Source organism: Trachemys scripta, chromosome 16 (assembly GCF_013100865.1).
Source record: "Trachemys scripta elegans isolate TJP31775 chromosome 16, CAS_Tse_1.0, whole genome shotgun sequence".
NCBI lineage: Eukaryota > Metazoa > Chordata > Testudines > Emydidae > Trachemys > Trachemys scripta.
The window spans coordinates 22426233-22448864 of NC_048313.1; the positions used below are offsets into that span (position 1 = coordinate 22426233).

The 22632-nt window shown below is 46.5% G+C and overlaps 1 protein-coding gene across 1 annotated transcript; it reads right to left on the bottom strand.

Annotated features, from left to right (window-relative positions):
- Positions 1 to 2943: 2943 nt before the first annotated feature.
- COLGALT1 (collagen beta(1-O)galactosyltransferase 1) lies at positions 2944 to 20370 on the bottom strand. Its single transcript, XM_034792642.1, has 11 exons — positions 20265 to 20370; positions 18859 to 18976; positions 17402 to 17536; positions 17045 to 17249; positions 15226 to 15345; positions 13748 to 13824; positions 13376 to 13482; positions 12610 to 12742; positions 11560 to 11687; positions 10397 to 10603; positions 2944 to 4549 (listed from the first exon to the last, which is right to left on the bottom strand). The coding sequence occupies exons 1-11, from the start codon at positions 20276 to 20278 to the stop codon at positions 4282 to 4284; spliced, it is 1512 nt and encodes a 503-aa protein (XP_034648533.1). The 5' UTR covers positions 20279 to 20370; the 3' UTR covers positions 2944 to 4281.
- Positions 20371 to 22632: the final 2262 nt, after the last annotated feature.

Sequence of the window (22632 nt, forward strand, 5' to 3'; positions counted from 1 at the left end):
CTAACCCTAAACCTTAACCCTAACCCCTAAACCCCTACCCCTGACCCCTAACCACTAAACCCTCACCCTAAACCCTAACCCTGACACCGACCCTAGCCCTGACCCTGACCCCTACCCGCACTCCAACCCTACCCTAACCCCTGACCCTACCCCTAACCCCTCACCCTAACCCCAACCCAACCCCATCCCTAACCCCTCCCAACCCCAACCCAACCCCATCCCCAACTCTACCCCTAACCTGACCCTAACCCCTAACCCTAAACCCTAACCCTGACCTAAACCCTACCCCCTAACCCCACCCCTAAACCCTACCCCTAACCCCCACCCTAACCTAATCCTAAACCCTACCCCTAACCTAACCCCTAACCCCCTCACCCTACCACTAACCCCTAATTCTACCCCTAACCCCCATCCGCACCCTAACCTAACCCTAAACCCCTAACCCGACCCTGACCCTACCCCCTAACCCTTAACCCCTACCCCATGTCTAACCCCTCACCCCTAATCCTAACCCCTAACCCCTAACCCCTCACCCCTAAACCTAACCTTAACCCAACTCTAACCCTGACCCTAAACCCTACCCGTAACCCCTAACCCTAATTCCCAGTGGCTATTGGCAGCTCAAGGAGGAAGAGTTAAGATTGCATTAACTCTGTATTTCCTGATTTTCAGAGGTTTTGCTGGACTTGACATTCTGGAAAGAGGCGAGCTACCTCCAGGCAACCATAACTCTGCGTTAATTAAGATTTTGTCAGTAAATCAAAGGAGACACTTCATTAGGATTTATGTCATTCAGCATAAACATAAACTTCAGTGGTAACCGGACTTTGCAAACACTCTTCCACTATTTGTGAAACAAGAAGCCATGAATCTTCAGAAATACTGCTGCACAACAGCTAACCCACAGCCTTGGGAGGTACTCTATTCCTTTTACTCCTTTCACAACACTGATTTGCAGCATAACCTCCAGGCTTGACGAATACAGCAAACCAGGCTTTGGGCTGTAGAAATTAACTATGAAAAAAGCTCTAGTTGGTTCAGAATGCAATAGCCTGCCAGCTTAACAGTATAAGCATATGGCCTTTTGTGCACTGGATCTCTATGGAATGTGGACTTAAACATTTATCTTCCAAACCTGCCACCAAGGTCATCTACGGGGTCTGAGCCAACAATCTCGCTGTCCATAGCCATCATATCCCACAACGGCTATATTCCTCAGTGTGTGGGATGCATGCTATACAAGCGTGCACATCTCTGTATCTCATAACCCTAACCCTTCAGAATGAGGATGATCAATGGGACATAGTAATACCACGGTACAAAATATATCGGAAGGACAGAACAGGTCGTGCTGGTGGGGGAGTGGCACTATATGTGAAAGAAAGCATAGAATCAAATGATGTTAAAATCTTAAATGAACCAAACTGTACCATAGAATATCTATTGATAGTAATTCCATGCTCTAATAATAAGAATATAGCAGTAAGGATATATTACTGGCCACCTGACCAGGGTAGTGATAGTGACTGTGAAATGCTCAGGGAGATTAGAGAGGCTATTAAAACAAAAACATCAATAATAATGGGGGATTTCAACTATCCCCACATTGACTGGGTACATGTCACCTCAGGACGGGAAGCAGCGATAAAGTTTCTTGACACCTTAAATGACTGCTTCTTGGAGCAGCTAGTCCTGGAACCAACAAGGGAAGAGGCAATTCTTGATTTAGAATTAAGTGGAGTACAGGATCTGGTCCAAGAGGTGAATATAGCTAGACCGTTTGGTAATAGTGACCATAATATAAATTAAATTTAACATCCCTGTGGCAGGAAAAACACCACAGCAGCCCAACACTGTAGCATTTAATTTCAGAAAGGGGAACTACACAAAAATGAGGAGGCTAGTTAAAACAGAAATTAAAGGGTACAGCACCAAAAGTGAAATCCCTGCAAGCTGCATGGAAACTTTTTAAAGACACCATAATAGAGGCTCAACTTAAATGTATACCCCAAATTAAAAAACATAATAAGAGAACAAAAAAAAAATGCCACTGTGGCTAAACAAAGTAAAAGAATCAGTGAAAGGCAAAAAGTGGAAGTTAAATCCTAGTGAGGAAAATAGAAAGGAGCATAAAGTCTGGCAAATGAAGTGTAAAATATAATTAGGAAGGCCAAAAAAGAATTTGAAGAACAGCTAGCCAAAGACTCAAAAAGTAATAGCAAAGTTTTTTTGCTAAGTACATCAGAAGCATGAAGCCTGCTAAACAACCAGTGGGTTCACTGGACGATCGCAATGCTAAAGGATCACTCAAGTCCCCCCCAAAGAAGAAAAATGGATACACATGAAAGCAGGCAGCCACTCTCTCCCTTTAAGAGGACAGCACAACTCCTGTCCTAGAGGATTCCTCAAGCCAGCACAGAGGAAGAAGCCCTGGAACATGGAGGCACTTTTTAGTGTTCTAGAAGTAGGTCTAATTACACTTCAGGATGGAACTGATTGGTTCAGTACTGGAAATGTCAAGCAAGGATTCATAACCTCTCTCTTCTGGTCACAGATACAAATGCGCCCCTAACACTCACCATATATTTAGTAGTCTATGGGAAAAATCAGTGTTCTCACTCCAGCTCCTAGGACAGGGACCCACAACGCAATTGCCAGTACCACACCTCCCTCAGCAGAAACCATGGAGTGAAAGGGCCATGGGGAAATCAGGCTCCACTCATTTCTAGGGCTCCTCCAGGTCAGGGTTGAGGTACATGGGTTATGCAGTGCAAGAAAGTTTGTAACACTGCTGCCAAGTTGATCAATAGAAGACTTCACTCTCCAGGGCTGTAAAGCCAGCACTAGATTAAAATATAAGTTGGTACTTGAAGAAGTCAGCTCTTGCCAAGCTCCTTCCCCAGCACTCTGGGCTGTTTGTGAAGAAGCAAGAGACAGTTCAAGTCATAGCCAAAGATTTTATAAAAATAGGAAAGTTTTGGTCTTACAGAAAGAGAAGACTTCAGCCTATATAAGGGCACATCATTAGCAGGAACCTGCAGGATCTGGCAGCATTTCACCCCTCCTCCCCAGACACCTCCCCAAGAGAACATTCAAGGGTCATGACTAGGGATCCCAGAAATCCATTTGCCAGGGAAAAAAATGCATAATGTGTTTTTACAGAGAATCTTTAGTTTTTACATTGAGAAAAAAACAACAACAACTAAATTTTACTGAAAGTACCAGTGTCACTTTTTTAATGTGCACAACCCTCCCCCTCCTGTGGTTGATTTTTGAATGCGCTTTAAATTCACATAGCTAAACATACGCCAATAAACTGCTTGCGGCGTATAGAGGTTACTCAGTGCCATATAGGGGGTCGTGTTTTAATGCATCTTAAATTTCACTACAGCCTCCGCCCATGAGTAATTAAAGTTATAAAAAGATGCTGAAAACTTTAAAAGTCACTCGAAAGACACGTGACTTTTAACACCCATAAATTTGGTAAGGACAAATTTAATGTTGATGGTAACCTGCTGTTCTGTACTGTATGCAGCAAGGCTGTAGATGACATTTGAAGGCAGACAATCGCAGAACACATGGAAAGAGCTAAACTGACTGAAAAGAAATGAAAAAAGAGGCTGAAACAGCAGGGCCCTTGACAACAGTAAAGAAACAATACCCTGTGACTGGATCATTCCAGCATTTTACAACTGTAAATAGATGAATAAAACATTGTATTCAACTGATACGTATATATATTGTGGCTGGGGAAACTAACAGTCAGTGTTTCATTTTAAAAATCCATGTTTTTCCCCCCAATTATGTTTTTTTAATTGGAGAATTTTAAAATCAGAGAAAACTAGGATCCCTGGTCACGAGATACATTCCTAGCACAGATACACACATGGCAACAGAGGCAGGAAGACCAATGTCCTATCAAGTACCAATATCCTAAACCAAAGAATAAAACTTCTCCACTACAACGAGCAACTGTGTAAAGATCTGTGCTGAACCAGAGCAGTGGCTGAATTGATGGACATGGCAAACCTGACTTTCTCCAGCATTCTCTCTCATAGAATCCTGCAATAGCAGAAGTCAGAGGGGCTTCAGCCATGACCCTCATGGCTTTGTCATCTAAGTGACTTTACCATTATATTCTTGGACACAACGAAACTCCAGTAATCCCCATGGAAGGATGTTACTATAGCCCTTTCCCTGCTTTCTACCCCCACTCCAACACCCTCCCTTCCTTATCACATCCAGTCCCTTCATCCATTTCATAGAAGGGGCCTGCTCTGGTCATAGCTCATCCCGGGCTGTACTGTCAAGAGGTGATTGGAGCACATCTGAGTTCTTGGCCTCCTTGCTGAGCTCCTGCTGTTCTTTCATTTTCTGGGATTTGGCACGGTCCCAGTCAGTTTTTACACTCTCATTATTCCAAACCACAGAGGTCTCAGTGTCGCTGATGTAACCATCATCACCGGTGTAATGTGTTGGGTAAACCAGCAGTGGTTCCACTGAAAAGGCCAGCAAATTCCGGTTTTCAAAATGTTCCATATATTCAGAGCTGTTCAGAAAAGGGAAAAAAAGGGGGAGGGGGATGTCACGTCTTCTGCATTTACCCTACAATCCATCTTCAGCCTCCCACACCAGTGCATTAATCCTTCCATTTACCCTGCTTCACTCCAGACACCCTTCATCCTCCCATTGCGGCATTCAAACCGCACATCAACTTACTTAATCTTCTAACCCACAACCCTTCCAGTCTGCTCCCGAGAGAGGGACATTCATCGTCCAGAAATGTTTGTCTTTCCCTAAAAGAACAGCAGCTGTGGAAAAACATGGCAGCACCAACAATTCCTAAGAAATGAGTGTTTTAGAGCCCTCTACAACCCCCACCCAAGTAGCTCCAACCAGATCTCAGCCTCCTGGGGCACAACTAGGCTACAAAAGCCAGAAGCCAGCTTGTTACTACTGCTATGTGGGAATGAGCTTAGGACAGTCAGGAAAAACACTGCTTGAACCAGGCAGCGTTGCTGAAGATGGTCTGAAGGTGTGATGTCAGCTCTCACTGACAGGGCTGGGTGGCCCACTTGAGTCTCAGTAAAGTGGCAGATTTTAGAAGCTATATCAAGGAGCAGACTGGACTGCAAGTCCCTTCACAGAAATTCCAGTACAGTGATCAAACCAGTCAACAGTGATGGGGCTACAGCAGGCTCGTGCCTTTGCTGTGAAGGAACTCCTAATGGCTTTTTTGTCAAAACAGAAAATTCTGCAGGAAGTGTCTGATTTCACCCAAGTTTCTCAGGTATTCATCAAAAAACCCCATGGGTGCTGAAGACAAACATTTCTGGTTGTTCAATGAAAAAAAAAAAAAAAATCAAAAAGCTTAAAAAAAAATTAAGAAAAATGTAGGGCTGTCAATTAATCACTGTTAACTCATGCGATTCACAAAAAAATTAATCACGATTAATCACACTTAACAATAGAATAACATTGTAATTTATTAATTTTTTTAATTGCGCGACAGCCCTGGAAAAATGTTAGTTTTCATTCAAATTTTTCATAGGAACTGTGATGTGTCATTCCATATTCTTTATGAAATTATGCTTATCATATGAATGACATAACAGATATACTTTATTTCAGAGGGCTCATGTGAGATATCATTGGAAAGGTTATGATTTACTGAATGTGATTATCCTATTTGTGTGCCTGTATCATTTTTGTATCTGATCTTAGGAATATTGACTATGTATTTGTATTTCAATTATGCTACTTTGGGTGACTCCCACTGCTAACACTTCAGGTACAACAATAGAAAAGCCAGACAGGGCGGATGGCCCATCAGCGAGGACAATGATCTGTGAAAAGCTTGGCCTTCCTGTGGATGCTCCATACGGTCACTGACTCATGGACGCTGTGGGAGTCTTGTCACCGGATACTAAACATTATCTGGGACTTCTTGTAATTTTCCACTGTAAGGGAAGGGGGGTCAAGTTTGGCTTCCTCCCCCCTTCATGGCCTGTCTGCCCAAGAAGAAAGACTGCAAAAGGGAAGGCAAGGTGGAAGTCCAGACTGCAGGGCTTGAGGCCAACTGAGGTGGCTGCCTCAGGTGCCAGACTTGGGGGGGGGGGGGGGGGCGCACGCCACTAGGACCTCAGAGTGTAGAAAGTTGTGTCTGCTGCTGGTGCATATGTACTCTCTCTGCTCGAGACGTACAGAGATGGTGGAGTGCTATGCTGGAGGAAGGAGGGCACAAGAGATATAACAGGTGGGCAGGAGAAAAGGTGAGAGGGAATAACAGAAAGCAGCAGGAACTGCAGGGAGAGAGAGGAGAAGCCACCTCTTGTGTACCTCTCTAGCACCCCCAGGAGCCTGGACTGATTAACACCAGCTTCTCAGGGAGCTTCCTGTTTCCTGCTGCTTCCCTGAACCCACTTGAGGAGAACAGGCAGTCAACTGAAGTAGTAGGAGCCAGGTAGGCCCTTAAGACACTGATAACTTCCCTCACTCAGGCCCTGCAACCAGCCTGCTTATTTGTCCCCTTCAACTGAGTGTTGACAGCCACTATAGCTGGCACAGAACAGCAGTCATGAGTGAAAGAAGAAAATGCCCCTCTGGGGCAGCATTCAGAAAAAAGAAAGCAAAGGAAGCTTTTCTATCTAAGCAGGAAGGAGCTCTCCTGAGATACATAGACACAAATGTTCACAGTGAGCCTTCCGGCCCCAGTGAGGATGTGAGTGGTGAGGAGATGCCTGATCTTCCAGTTAGTCAGAGTGCAGGTGACCTGGCAGCTACTGCAGCATCCATATCTCCATCTCAAATGGATGTAACCATGCACATTCCTGAAGAAAAGTGTAGATCAGAGAAGAGTGTGATGGAGGTGCAAGAAACAGCTGCTGCTGAGTTTAGTTCCTTAAGTCTAGATGATCCATGACTGTGGACCCACTTGAGAAGTAGCCTGAGGGACTTCCTTGTACTGAATGGGCCACAGCAAGTGAAAAACTTCATATTTGCCAAAGACAATGAAAATAGAAGTTTCCATCCAACATATTACTGGCATGAAATCCCCAGTGGTGACAAAGTGGAGAGGCCATGGCTTATGTACTCAAAAACCCAGAATGCTGCATACTGTTTTGGTTGCAAACTCTTCCAGTCTGATGTTCCAGCCACATTGGGTTCTAAGGACTGGAAAAATCTGGCTAGAAATCTGGCATGCCAGGAGAAGGAAGCAAATCACCAGAGAGCATTGCATAGGTGGAAAGAGCTTGAGATGAGACTAAGGTTAAAGGCCACCATAGATGATAAGCATCAAGAGAAGATTGCATCAGAGTCTCTTTACTGGCAAAGTGTTCTGAAAAGCCTCACTGCCATTGTGAGAATGTTTGCTACCCAAAACTTAGCACTGCGTGGCACTTCAGATCAACCGTATGTGCCAAACAATAGAAACTTCCTTAAAATTGTGGAGCTGATGGCTGAGTTGGATGCTGTACTCCAGGAGCATCTAAGAAGAGTCACCACCCAAGAAATGTACACACACCACTACCTTGGAAAAACAAATTCAAAATGAGATCATACAGTTACTGAAAACAAAAGTCAAACAGAAGATTGTGGCAGATCTGAAGTCAGCAAGATATTACTCTGTTATTCTGGACTGCACACCTGACATCAGCCATACGGAACAAATTACTTTAATGGTGTGTTTTGTAAAAACAGAACCTAGTGAAAATGTTCCTGCAATGGTTACCATCAGAGAGCATTTTCTAGAATTTTTTGACATTGATGATAGATTTGTCATCCTCCTGTAATGCTTCTTAAAAAACTGGAAGATACAGGAATTGCGATAGCTGACATGAGAGGTCAGGGCTACAATAATGGTGCCAGCATGAAAGAAAAAAAAAAAAAAAAAAAAAAAGAACAGAGGAGTGCAGACACGGAACCGAGAGTTAAACCCTCAAGCTTTTTTTGTCCCATGCAGTTCTCATTCATTGAGCTTGGTGGTCAGTGATGCAGCATCAGCTTCTAGGGAGGCTGCTGAATATTTTAATGTAATTTAAAGCATCTATGTATTTTTCTCTGCATCAACTCATCAATGGCAAATTTTGAAGAAACATCTGGGAACATCCTCTCTGACACTGAAACCACTGAGTGCCACATGATGGGAAAGTCGAGTGGAGACGATAAAGCTTATCAAACACCAAAATTGGGAAGATAGATGATGCCATAGTTGCCATTATGGAGGATAAAGCTATGACAGGAACTGTTTGTGGGAGAACAGTGGCAGAGGGAAATGGTATCACCAGAAACATACATAACGTCAAATTTCTGTGTGGCTTAGTGTTGTGGCATGACATACTGTTTGAAATAAATGTTGTAAGCAAGAGACTCCAAGGTGTTGACCTTGATATATTTGGAGCAATGGAACAACTGGACAAAGCAAAGTCATACCTACAGTCTTACCAGTCAGATGAGGGATTTCAAAACATTCTGAAGAGTGCACAGAAGTTGGCAGAGAAACTTCACACTGAAGCTATTTTCCCACCAATTTAAGAATACAAGAGTCACTGAAGAAGACGACATTTTGATTACGAGGCACAGGATAATCCCATAAGAGACCCCAAGCAACAGTTCAAAGTTGAATTCTTTTACCAGGTGCTAGACTGTGCAATACAGTCAGTTGAAGAACGTTTCATGCAACTCAAGGAACACAGCAGTATATTTGGGATGTTGTATACGATATTCCAAAACTCCTCACTATACCTGAAAAAGACCTACACCAGCAATGCAGGGCACTAGAGACAGTGTTGACACATGATGACATGCGTGATATTAATGCGAGTGATTTAGGTGATGAACTGAAAGCCTTTTCAAGATACATTTCAGCAGGATCAACTCCAAAGGCTGATCTGGAATGTATGTGCACAAATAAGATGACCACCCTCTTTCCAAATGCTTTTTTTTGCTCTGCGCATACTTCTAACACTTCCTGTAACAGTTGCCAGTGGAGAACGCAGCTTCTCCAAGCTGAAGTTAATTAAAACACATCTACGCTCCACAATGACACAGGAGAGGCTGGTCGGCCTTGCAACCATCTCAATAGAACATGAGCTGGCCCAGACTGTGGACCTTCAGGATGCAGTTCAAATCTTGGCAACCAAGAAGGCACGGAAAGCACCACTTTGATTATTCAAACAGATAAAAATGCCAGTGTTTACTATGCAGACAAGAAAAGTTACATTTGCTGTTCAGGCGTTTGAAAATTAAGTGTTACTTAAAATTTTTGAACAAGGCATTTTAAGTTGTTAGTTCTCCTTTATTGGGATAGGTCTCATGCTACTGCTCTGCTACGAGTAGAACAAGAAGAAGGCAGAATTGAGACCTTTCAAACTTTTGGCCCAAGCGAGGGGACATGGGGGCATCATGAGCTCCTCGCCTCAGGTGCCAAAATGTTGTGGGCCGGCCCTGACAGACTGAGACAGGGGTCTAGTCTGAAAAGGACTGTAACTGGAACTCTGAACCACAGAAGCTTTGCAAACTGCCCACAGCAATATCTAGCGTGAGAAATACTATTTGAAACCAATTTCTTTAGTGAAACTAGCTTAGTTTGTGTGTTTTATTTCATTTGCTTAATCTGCTTTGCTCTGTATGTTACCCCTTTTACCACTTAAAATCTGCCTTTTATAGGCAATAACATTTGTTGACTATTAAACCCAGTTTCTGTAATTTCTAATGGGGGGGAGGGGGAGAAGTGTGCACATCTCTCTCCACACTGAGGGTGGAGGCGAATTTCATAGTACATCTTTGGGTCTGCGCTCCAAGGGAGGTGGACATCTGAGTGCTGGAGCAAGTCCTGTAAGCTGATTCTTCCCAGAGCTGATTGCCGCTGGGCGTGTGCCTGCCTGTGTGTGTTAGAGGAGGTTTTAAGCGCCTGGCTCAGCAAGACAGACTAAAGGGGGCCCATGCTGGCAGAACAGGTAGACTCGGTGGTATCTAGGCACATCAGGTGGCTTCCCAAGGAGTCCAACCCGTCACAGGAACAAAAACCATTTCCCAACCAGCTCTAGTTAGAACCTCTCACAACAAGCTCTCATGCTGCTTCCAGTGACAAGCAGGAAAATGCCGTAGTAGTCTCAAACCCACTCCATATGCTACTACTGTGAGGCTTCACTGCCAAGTTCAAAACACAGGGGTTTTTCCCTGTTCAGCTACAGCAGCTGACTACAGACTCCATCTCGGACTACTGCTGAAGCAGCAGCAAAGAGTGTTTGTTCAAAGCTCTGCCTGCAACAGGCTTCTCACTTCAGAACACAATGTTCCAGGATCCCCTTCACCCATGCACCCACCCTCCCTATAGGCTGATACACCCTTCTTTCCCCAGCACTAGGCCCCAGAGGATGCAGTTCAGACTCACACAGGGTGTTTATCAAACATGACAGGAAGAAATTCATCCACAGGTAACATCTTGGAGAGTGGCTCAGCTGCCAGCAGCTTCTGGGCACCCTGCAGGGACATCACATAGGCTAGAGTCCAGTAGGAATAATCGGCCTCCACCAGGTTCCGCACATGAGGCACAGACTTCTCTGGATGCTCCACCTGCATTCGCTTCCTCCCAATGTAACTGGGGGAGACAGACAGCAGCACAAGATTATCTTTTAGAAAGAGACTCACACTCTAGCTCGGGGGTTCTCAAACTTCATTGCACTGCGACCCCCTTCTGACAACAAAAATTACTATAGGACCCCAGGAGGGGGACTGAAGCCTGAGCCCATCCAAGCGACACCACTGGAGGGGGGGGAGGGGAAAGAGAAGGGGGCAAAGCCAAAGCCCCACTCCCCCAGGCTGGGGGGCCGAAGTCCAAGGGCTTCAGCCCCAGACATGGGACCTGTAACCTTAGCCCTGCTGCCTAGGGCTGAAGCCCTTGGGCCCTGGACCCCAGCAAGTCTAAGACAGCCCTGGTAACCCCATTAAAATGGGGTCCCGACCCACAGTTTGAGAAGTGCTGCAAGCAGCAGTTAGGGCCTCATGCAGGAAAGATCGGGTGGAATTCTCTGGCCAGCTTTATGCAGGAGGTCACATTAGATGATTGTAATAGTCCCTGCTGGCCTTAAAAAAAAAAAAAAAAAAACCAATCTATGAAATTCATGCCTGGAATCAGTCAGCATAGGTGGAGAGCAGAGGTGGCAGGTGCCCTTGTAGCATAGGGCAGCAACTTCTGGCATAAAAATAAATCCGCTTTCTGGTTAACAGAGTACATGGTCCTCTCTGAAGTTGTGTTTGCGGCACAGAAATCTTTTGTAGTCATCAGTGGGTGAGCTACCCTTTCCTTATTCAAATCCTTTTCAAAAAGCCACTTCTTCCTAATGCCTACAAAAAGCAAGTTTATAATAATCAAAGGGTAGGTTATCTCCTAGTGTCCCCTTACTCTTCTCTCTTTTAGACTGCAAGCTCTTTGGGGCAGGACTTATGTATTGTACAACACCGAGTGTACTGCCAGAGGTAAACAGATAATTAAAGACAAGCGCCCAGGGAAGCTGAGTAGAACATCCGTATAACCTTCTGATCTTCTGCACTTACATCAAGTCCCAATCCAGACCCTCTTCTTCCAGGTCATACATCAGATTCATCAGCCGTCGTTTAAAGAATATTTCAAATCGCAGGTCATCCTCGAACACAACTGATTTCTCCAGCCCTCTCTCCACAATCTAACAATTTAGCAGAACAGAAGCCAAGTCAGAGAACCTGAAATGCCTGCCCCTCCTTCACCCCACCCCCCACGACATGTAATTTATCTCCCCTTCTTTCACAGCACTGGTATCTATTGACTTTTAGTGCCGAGGAATTAGCTCTCTCTTGCCTCCCAACCTCTTCCATGTGTATTCCCTTTTACCACCGCTAGGGCACATCTAGGCATTATGAGTAAGGTTCAGATTTTGTCAGTTATTTTTAGTAAAAGCCATGGACAGGTCATGGACAACAAACAAAAATTCATGGAAGCCCGTGGCCTGTCTGACTTTTACTAAAAATAATGGGGGGAGGCCTGACGAGGGGATGACTGAAGCCTGAGCGCAGGGGTGGGGGAAGAAGAGATGAGAGTCTGAACCCTGCTGCAGGGCCCCCCGCCACTCACAGTGGCTGTAGAGGAAAATGTCATGGTGATCTCTGAAAGTCACGGAATCCGTGGCCTCCATGACAACCTTATCCTTAATCATGAGATCTGCAAGACTGCTCCCAACCTGCTGTGTATAAATATACCCATTATGGCTCACACAATAACCAAAAAAACCAGAGGAGGGCACCACCCTGCTACCTACACACTCCTCTCACCCAGCTAAAACAACAGTGTCAGCATGTGAATTCCTGCTCAGTGCAGGGACGATGCAAGTCTCTGGATGGTCCTGAGCATAACACCCTTCCCCCCCACAAGATCATATGTCCCTGCTTATTCTTTGTGCAACTGCAAACCCTGCCAAGAGCAGTGGGAATGCTGGAAATGGTAGAACCATGGCAGGAGCACAAATTGAAAAGGTCCTGACTTGGCTATCACACCCAAACAGAACAAGTGTCCTGAAGGGGTCAGAAGCACCAAGATCCCTGGAGCTCTCCTGAGTATGCAGACTCTCTCACCTCCTTCCAGATCTTATAGTGACTTAGGAAGCAGCCCAGCTCCCCTTTGGTCAGTGGACGGCCATGGTATGGATCCTTATATCCTGGCAGCATCTGAATCCCCATGGCTTCCACCTCACTGCTATTCATGGCTCTGCAACAAGCACAATGTGGTTAATGCCTCCGTCAGCACAGAGCAGCAGCTGGCTTTGGAGTCTCTGCTAATGCTCATAAATGCAGCTTCTCTCCCCAAGAAATCTCCAGGTCACTTTATTTTAAGCCTCTCTCTTGGGAAGAGATGATGGAAAACAGAACAGAAGATCCTAGGATTACTCATTTTCATAGCCAGTTTATAAAGAATGCAGGCAATTTAGGTCATTATAACAGCTATTCTGGCAACAGCTCCAGGCACTACACAGCCATTATCTTGTTTCCTCACCCTGAAGAGCCTTGTGTGCACATGCAGGGAAGACATTATTAGAGGAACTATACAGGCTATTCACTCAGCAGCCTCTTTGTCCATTGACAGGGTGGGATGACAAAAGCAAGGAAGACAAAGCCTTATAATCCATAAGGGGCTTCCTACAGCAGAGAACTTTATGAAGTGACTGGGAAGCACTGACACCCAGAGCGTCTGGCTCCTCCTCCTCCCCTCCATCAAGCAAGGGAGTTGCCCTGCTTCCCTGCATCTCTAAGAGACAGCATCAGCTCTTCCCCATTGGAATATCCCGGTTCCTTATTATCAGGTGTTGGACTGGGCACATGCGTGTTCTCTGGATGCACTCACTTTCCATCCACAGCCTCAATGATTTTGCAGTCGATCTGCTGTTCGTACAGCGTCCGCAGCATTCGCTCTCGTCGATCTGCCCTGTGCTTTAAGTTAATCATGAAAACCTGAGGAAATAAAATCCATGGCCATGAATGTGCAGGGAGGTCCCTACCACACCAGGGAGGCAAGAACTCAACTGCAACCTTGATGCATCCTGCACTGAACCCAAGGGAAGAGTTACCCTGTGCTTTATTAAGACCTAGCAATGCAGCTCAGGCATTAGAGAGTCTGAGGTGACCACAGGAGGAAGCCCGTAGGCTCAGCTTGTGCAAACTAAACACTATTCATCATCTCAGTAATGTGCCTATATGGAGCAGAGTCCTGACTCACCTCATCAAAGCCCATCTTGTCAGGGACCTTTGGCAGGACGGACAGGTATTGTGAAGGTTCCACTGGAGGGTTCTTCACTAAGGGAAAACCAAGAAATGGAATGTGAATGGGTTTCTGTAAGACATTAATCTTCCAGACATAAGGCCAAGGGACCTCTCTTAGCCGCCACAACCCCAAATGGGGCACAGCTACCACCACACTAGGAATAGCCCTCCAAACAAACCACCACGGAGTAACCAGGTACGAACAATCCACTGGGGCTTGAGAAAGAAAAGGATCCTCTAATTTTCTATTCCACGACTGATCTCCTACATCCCTTCTCGCTGCTAGCCTTTGGCCAGTGCCCCACAAGTGCCTGACATGGATGTTTATGCTTATTAGTCCTGTTGACTGACATACTGCTTCTCATTTATTATTTACTTCAGGTTTTTCCTCTTGTTTGAAGGAGATTCTCCAGTCTCAAGGAGTGAGCGAAGAGTATTTAACCAATTAATTAGAGAACGTTTGCAGGCAGATTTGAACAGGAAACCGCTGTCTAGAGCTGCATTTACAGAAATATTCTGTCTCTAAAGACAAGGAGAATGCAAGTTTGTGCAGCTGAAGCCATGCTCTGTGTGCAGCCAAGGAAAAAAAATAAATCAGAGGAATAAACCTCTGGCATCAAATTCTCAGATAAATAAAACTATTTTAAAACAGTTATCCTGTGACCTGGGCTCTCCCTCTTGCATTACTCAAATTTACAGAGATGTGTATTTAAATGGCTAGGAATCAGTCCCCGTCCCTTTAAGTGTTGATAGGGAGAGGTCAGATACTTAACTTTAGTAAAAGAATCTCTGTGCAGCCAGGACCAAATATAAAGAGATACTGTGAACTGTACCCAGGAATGTACCCAGGGGAAGAAAACATGGAGTCCTACAAACTCTCTATACTGTACACCCCAGAATTCAGATTACTCCACACACAACAGGGTGGATGGGCACTGCCATACAGGCCCTGCAGACACCAAGAGAGGGGGGAAAACTGAAAGAGGCCTGTGTGGCACGCTGCAGTCACAGGAGACGAGGGGCCCTAAAGGTTAGTGGAAAAAGCAACACAGTCAAGTCAGGAAGAAACGCTCTCTGTTTTTAAGTGGTACAAACAGCAACCACAGCAGCTGAACAATTTACTCAGATGTCAACAGGCAAGACACCTCACTACCTGTAGCAGACACAAGCAGCTCCAACATGGCCAAGAGAACTGTGGAATCATTTGAGGTAGAGCTTCCATAGAAACTACCATTCTAGCCATCCTGCTTTAACAATTCCTCAATACATTTTCCTCCTTCCATCCAACCACCAGCTTTGAGGCAGATGCTGCTGAATCCCCAGGACAGAGACAGGTCCCAAATTCAGAATGTCAGAAGTAAGAAGGAAAACTGTCTAAGCAATTCTCAGTCCAAGCCTATGAATGTTCTGTTTCTATTGGCATCCAGCACTTACCCATTATCTCCAGCTGCACATGCATGAAGCTTTCCATCTCATCCCGCATGGTGCTGTGGGCTCTCAGTGGCACCGGCAGGAAGCCATAAACCTCTTTGTTGCATACAAACATCTGGACCTCTGAAATTAACACACAGAGTGAGCTAAATGCTGCTCAAAACCCAATCAGTGGCAAACCCAGCCCACATCATGGGACTGCATAAGGCACCCATGTCCCTGGCTTCGTAAGTCAGCCCAATAAGACATCACGTGGCCTGCATGAGACAACTGCATTGCAGAGGCATATTGTGCAGTGGCCTGTACAAAAATGCGAACCCAGCCCATTATATACAATTGTTTATACAAGTACAAGACAAAGACTGACACTCCTGGATTGTTAAGCTGGAAGAGCTGTGCTAAAGTCACAGGTTGGTTTGAGTTGGGAAAGGAAATGTTTGTAGTTGAAATCGCTTAAATGGGTTTTCCTGGTTACTGTTGCATGGAATGATGTCTCCATTCCTTTTTGAACATTGCTTATTCACTATGGCACTAAAAGATCAGGGAGACAGGGAGGAGCAAGCTTCACCATCATGGTTGCGGCTCCCCTATCATTTCCTGGAACCCTGGGATCCACCATGACACCATTGGGCCTTTGTCATCTTGATCCTGAAAGATGTTGTGACCAGGCCAGAGAAAGGGAACTAAATGACATCATCCCCTCCATCGGCTTTGCCTAAACCTTGAATGCCTGAGAACTGAGCGTTGGGTTCCAGCTATGGTTCCTCCCTCATGTCATTTTCCTTCCTGGCCTTATTTCTCCTGTTTCTAATTTCTCTTTTTGCCTTTGGCCTAATGAGTCAGGATTTAGCTGGCCAAGACAACTCCACATTTGCACACTGGTTTGACAGGAGAAGCAACAAAAAGCAATTCTTTAAACAGACCGACCAACACTGGTAAAAGTTTGCCATGTCTCAGAGTAGCTGATAAGATCATATACTGGTCCTATAGATTCCAAGCAGCAAGGTTGCAAGCCAAAAACAAAACCCTCACAAAACCTAGCAGAGACAGATGCTGCATTTTCTATCTTTCTCTCTTTCCATTTGTGTGCATTTATCTTGTTTGGTATTAAAGGAAACAGGACTTTAAACAGCAGCAGCAGCTCCAGACCATCTAAACTAACTTTCTCTCATCTCCCCACAAGAGGGCAGCTAATACCATCTAAAAGACTGTAAAGCTGGTGTTCCCCCCCATAAAATACTCTATACAACTAGGGGGGAGGGATAGCTCAGTGGTTTGAGCATTGGCCTGCTAAACCCAGGGTTGCGAGTTTAATCCTTGAGGGGGCCACTTAGGGATCTGGGGCAAAATCAGTACTTGGTCCTGCTAGTGAAGGCAGGGGGCTGGACTCGACTCAATGACCTTTCAGGGTCCCTTCCAGTTAGGAGACAGGAATAAGGAAAGCTATTAAAATGAAAGCCTGAGTTAATGCAATATATTTCAAATCCTTTAATTGTTTTTTCTTCTTTTTCTGTGACTTTAAATGGTTAAAAAGATTTTATAACGGTGAGTGTTACAACAATAGGAGTCATAGCAATTACTTGATAGGAGACCCCCAAACCATGCCTAACTGAACTATTGAGCGCTGCAACAGTAAACAAGGGTTTTGTTAATATCTTATCCCTTGTTGGGCCCAAGACAACCCCTTACCAACACAGCAGACAACCTAATCCACTTTCAGAAAAGGATGGCTGCAGGCTCCTCATCTCTCAATCCAGAGCAGAGCTACACACCCAGCCTATGCTAGCAAGAAGTGCATGAGCAGCAATATCCATTAACTCACCTGCCTGCTTGCAGGCAAATGCAAAGACAATGATGTCATCAAAAGACCAGGTGTAATCTGGGTGTGGTGGGTAGAAGACAAGGTCCCGGGAGGCCTCTTTCCGCAGGTCAATCAGGAAAGTGGAGTGCACCATGGGGACAGCAAAGCAGCCACGGCGATCTCGTTTTCGAATGGGAATGTAGGCAGGAGTACGTTTGTAATAACCCTAAAAAGGGAAAAAGGAGAGTCTTGCAAGAGCTCTTATGAGAGGGGGCATCTGGGAGCTACTCATGCATGCAATGGATCCTGTGTGCAAAGTACTGGTCTACAGAGGGACTGGAGGAGGAACATATGACAGAACCCCAGGCCTCCTCCTACCTGCGAAGTCATTCCACACCAGAAGTTAGAATAGGCAGCACGAGAGTCCAACATGGGCGCCACTACAGTCTTGTTCTCTGCCATCAGCAGGACCAGGGTGTCTGGGTTTGTTAGGATATTATCTGCATCCACAAACTGCAAACAGCAAAGAGACAACAAGCACAGTCAATTCTAATGCAGCCAGTCCAGTCCCTGTGTCAGCCTGGTGTGTTCCACCCCGAGCCATTCCTGTGTAAACCCTGTGAATGCTTTCCAACTACTCCTAAAGATACTCTCAGGATGTCCGGGGGGGGGGGGGAGCATTGGCCTGCTAAACCCAAGGTTGTGAGTTCAATCCTTGAGGGGGCCACTTAGGGATCTGGGGCAAAATCAGTACTTGGCCCTGCTAGTGAAGGCAGGGGGCTGGACTCCATGACCTTTTGGGGTCCTTTCTAGTTCTATGAGATAAGTGTATCTCCATATATTATATTATTATTAACAACCCTAGGAGCTCCTCACTAACTAGATATTATTGCTTTCATTTTGATAAACACAGGCATTTCTGTTCCTCATCCTCAGAGCTGAATGAGGCAGGATCCATCAGCCAAGCCCGGAAACACATGGTCTGCTGAGCTACAAAATATCCCATGCCAGCACACCAGTACAGCATAGGCAGTACTTGAGTCCAAATGGATTTCTATTACCTAAAGCCCAGTCACAAAATTCCCTTAAAGGCAGCTGCTATTCAAAACAGAGAAAGAGACCCGTCTTAAGAAGTTCATCCTCAAGGGAGAAGTTCCTTAAATTCAACTACAGTCCTTCCTGTTTAGATATGAGAAACCCAAAGATAGCTGTGACAGACATTTATATGTACATTAGCTACATTTATACCTAAGCCAGTTAGATCATAAAGCTACTAAAGAAGGTTACAGCCTCCAAGCCCTCCTGGTCTGGAACAACATCTTCACAACAGCAATATTTTAAAAGATGCTTCCACTTCTCCAGGCAGGCAGGAGCAACTAGTGCCAGCAGACACATTTAGAAAACACTAATTTTCATGCCACTGTCATCAACATAGTTACTGTATTGATAGCAATTCATTGGTCAAACAGAGGCACCAGCAGAGCCCAACTTCATGCAGATGAGAGACACAGAGTGCTTGCAGGGATCCAGTCAAGGACATCATATGGATTATTCCCACCCACTAGGTTATCACCATATATTGGTTGCTGCCAAAAGCAGAACACCAAAGCTCATGGATAATGGGCCATGGCCTGCCGGGATGCTGTCTGGCTATTCCTGTACTCATGCAGCTCTGGTGTGCAGGGCCAGGCTAGTTTAATCAGCAGCATTAACCCAGGTGAGAAGCATACAGAAACCTGCACAACTGAGCTTGGATTTGGTTTGAAAACTGAAAATGACTGGACATAAACATAGCATCTGTCACCACAGTACCAAAGGCAGGGAGATTTTCTTACCAAGATGTAGTCAGCCCACATGTCCCTGGCAGATTTCAAGGCTGCTTGTCTGAGCTTCATCACGTGCTCATAGCGAGAATTTGACCAGTGCTTCAGGCCTTCCTCATCCGGATAGGACCTGCCAGGGATTAACCTCAGTTAAAGTCCCAGCTGGGTTCATCCCTCCTCACTGCTTTCCCTTCCCAAAAGTTACATGATGTGGATATATAGCTGGAATGAACTCAGCACAAGTATCAAATCTGAGAGGTGAAAGGCAAGCTAGTTGTAAAAGCCGCACCGCCCCACCCTTTAGCCACACCACAATCCAAGTGGCCTTCTCTGCCAAGGAACTAACAGACCTCCTGCTTGGTTTTGGAGTCTTCTCCATAGACAACAGCAAGATTTCGGCTCAGTAATGTCACGGAGGCCCCTGAGACTCTACAGAAAAGGGAAGGCATTTGATACAGACACGTCATGTTGGTCTCCATGGACCCAATTAAACCCCTGAGCTAACAGAATATCCTCTATATTCAGTGGAGATCATTGATGCAGCAGAGTCAATTGCTCTGACCCACCAGTTTATGAGCGTCTCTGAACAATCTTGTCTAGAACTGCAGCCAATCCAATCCCACCACAAACAGTGACTTCTATCAGAGCCCTGACCTGCTCTCCAGTGCACTACTCCCAAGTGACAAGCATCCTGAATCCTCTAAAACAAGCAAGACCAAATAAGGCAGAATTTAATGCTGTCTCCTTGGTGTCTGCAGATTTTGAAAAGGGAAAACAAATTTTTGTTTCTTACATATTCAAAAAATGAGAATATTGAAGAATTTACATGGGAGTCTCGATGGCACTTGGAGACCGGCTCTGTTCAGTAATTTGCAGGCAGGTCTGCAAGGCTGTATGACCAGGGTGGGCTTCTGACAGTTGCAAGATGGGGCAGCTTGACTTTCCTATCTGGAGCAAACGCTGCATCAACCATCCTCCCATCCCTGGCACCCCGTCTCACTATCTGAGTGCATGTCTGTGAGGTCATTGGTGGGAAGGAAGCCAGTGGTTAGAAGGGAGCCAGGGCACTTGCTGGGGGGGAAAGAGGGTTCAGTCATTTACACATCCTCACTTTGAGAGTTCAGTGGGGCTAAGATGAAACTTAACAAAATCACATGCCCCAGAGAAACAAGGATTATCATCAAACCCTATCTGCTCCCTGGACCTGGGGCAGTCTTTCACAGGGCTCAGTTAGGTCCTTTCCAATGCCTACCCCGTGACAGAAGTTAACCTTTAACCAAGTATTCAACCTTTTAATTTACCCTTTTACTAAGGAAATCAATAAACCTGAGCAGCTGTCTCTCTTCCCACTGAATGCAGATTCATTGGCAGGCAAGTTTAGCCAGGTGCTGGTAACAGTCTCTGAAGCAGGGTCTCACCTGGGCTCCTCCATCGGCCTCCACTCCACATAGTGATACAAGGTCTGCACATTTATCAGCCATTCTCGTAGCACGGCCGTTGTGTTGTCAGTGTTGTGATCAGTTGCCACCCTGAAAAACACCCAACAGTGACACACTGCTAAGTAGGGACATGAACCCTCCTGGTGCTTTCCCCCATGCCCTGCAGGGGAAGCTGGAGCAATGCTCTTGGTTAAGGATATGATTTAATCATGAGTATCTTTAGTAAAAACAGACAGGTCACAGGCAAAAAACAAAAATAAAAATCACAGCCCCATGACCTGTCCATAACTTTTACTAAAAATTCTCATGATTAAATCTTGGGGCAGGGGGCGTTGCGGGGGCAAAGCCAGGGACCCGCCATCATCGGAGGGGGGAAGCCCCATGGGGCATTGCTCTGCCCGCGGGGACAAGGGGCGGGGGCAGAGCAGGAAGTTCCAGGAGGCCCACTGCCGCTCCGGTCACTGCCAGGGATGAGGGAGCCCCAGGACCAGCCTCATTGGCAGCTGCTCAGGTGGTCCCTGGGGCCAGCTGCCCAGGGTCACCAGAGCAGCGGCCAGTGCCGCTAGCTGCGAGACTGCCCAAGCGCCTGGCTGCAGAACTACTCTAGTAGCAGCCGGTGTGGCTGACCCAGGGCTGCCTGAACAGCTGGCTCCAGGGCCAGCTGCATGAGCAGCCCTGAGATCAGCCACACTGGCCACTGCAGAAGTCGCTGAATCTGTGACTTCCAAGACCTCCCATGACAGACACGGAGCCCTACTCTCTTGGTCCATGCTGCCTCCCCTCACACCCTACAGGAGAGTCTGAGGTAAATCCCACCATCTCATATAGTTTCTCATCTGCAAAGCTGCCCATTTCCCCTCTAGGTTCCACTCAGCCCACAAGAGACCCCCATGTTCCCAGAATTCTGGGCTCTCCATTCTAACCCTGCTCCTCCTCATACCCTATTGAACCAGGAGCCTCTTGTCCTCTCTCACCCTCTCTAGTGCAAGGTATTGCCCTAATGTAAGAAAACCAGGCAATCAGCATCCCAGACACCCTACTCTAACCCAGTCTTGTTGAGAATGGATCCCTAACATGAGATGCACAGCTGTCTTTAACCCTGTTAGCTAATGGGGGTGGGCGTACCTTCACTCTCCTCTTTCCAAGCATACAATTCATCTGCCAGGGAAAAGGGGCTCACTGAGCCCTGGGACCGCTCCTTCAGCCACCATGAGGTGGCAGGAAAAGTTCTCTTCCTCACTCTATACTTAACTCAAAGTGGTAGAGAGTTTGCAGTAGTGCCTTTCTTTCCTCCTGCTGTAACGTAAGCTCCTGTGGGAATTTCAGAGTAGGTACTAAATCCCTTGGGGAAGATACCTTCTCTGTTGACAACACTACCTGCCCAGCTCGTCCATGTAACAGCCATGTTCTGCTCCGTGTCTCTAGTCGCACTGAGTGCGGCTACATGCACATGAAGCTGTTAATGCCCAGACACTTGGGGCAGGTTGGCAAGCGTTTCTCTGGGGCCAAGGTGGCTTTAAAGTGCTAATCAGCAATCTAGAAAAGGTAACAGGGCCCTCCTATCCAATGATACCCAGATTGGCCCGGGGTCTCACTAGAATCCTGTCTGAGCTCAGGAAAGGCCCCAGGCCACCAGCGTGGGGCTGCGGGGAGCAGGGAAAGGGAGTTGCCTGAATCTCACCAGCCCCCAGAGCAGCAGGGGGAGGACATCCCAGGCGGGTCCCAAGCCCCATCAGCTCCTGCCAGGGAAGGGAACAAGTATGTGTGGAGAGAAGCCAAGGAGATCCTAGGGACCTGGGTGGCAGGGGTAAGGGAGAAAGTCCTGCCGTCGGTGGGTGTGTCCTGCTAGTGTGTGTGGGCACTTCCCAGAGATGGGGGTCCTGCAGGGGCTGGGCAGGAATGCCTAGGGGCAGGGGGGGATAGGCAGGGATGATGTCCGGGGTACTAGGCGGGGATGCCCGGGGGCAGATGCCAGGGGGGGGGGGGGGACGGGGAGGCTGGAGAGCGAGGGGGGAGGGATAGTTCAGTGGTTTGAGCATTGGCCTGCTAAACCTACGGTTGGGAGTTCAATCCTTGAGGGGGCCACTTAGGGAGTTGGGGCAAAAAATCAGTACTTGGTCCTGATAGTGAAGGCAGAGGGCTGAACTCAATGACCTTTCAAGGTCCCTTCCAGTTCTAGGGGATAAATAAATTAATGGAGATATCCTATTATATTTATTTATGATGCCCAGGTGGCAGATGCCACGAGGGGGGGGGCTGGGCAGAGATGCCAGGGGGCATGGGCGTGTCCCGGGGCAGATGCTGCGAGGGGGGGCTGGGCGGGGATACCGGGGAGCGGGGAGAGGGA

What these genes read in the sequence shown, in the direction of transcription:
- COLGALT1 (XM_034792642.1), bottom strand. An exon ending in TGTGGGCTGACTACATCTTG is followed by an intron (nt 17,537 to 18,858) that starts GTAAGAAAATCT and finishes TGCTGTTTGCAG; the next exon opens with TTTGTGGATGCAGATAATAT. An exon ending in ACAAGATGGGCTTTGATGAG is followed by an intron (nt 13,483 to 13,747) that starts GTGAGTCAGGAC and finishes TTATTTCCTCAG; the next exon opens with GTTTTCATGATTAACTTAAA.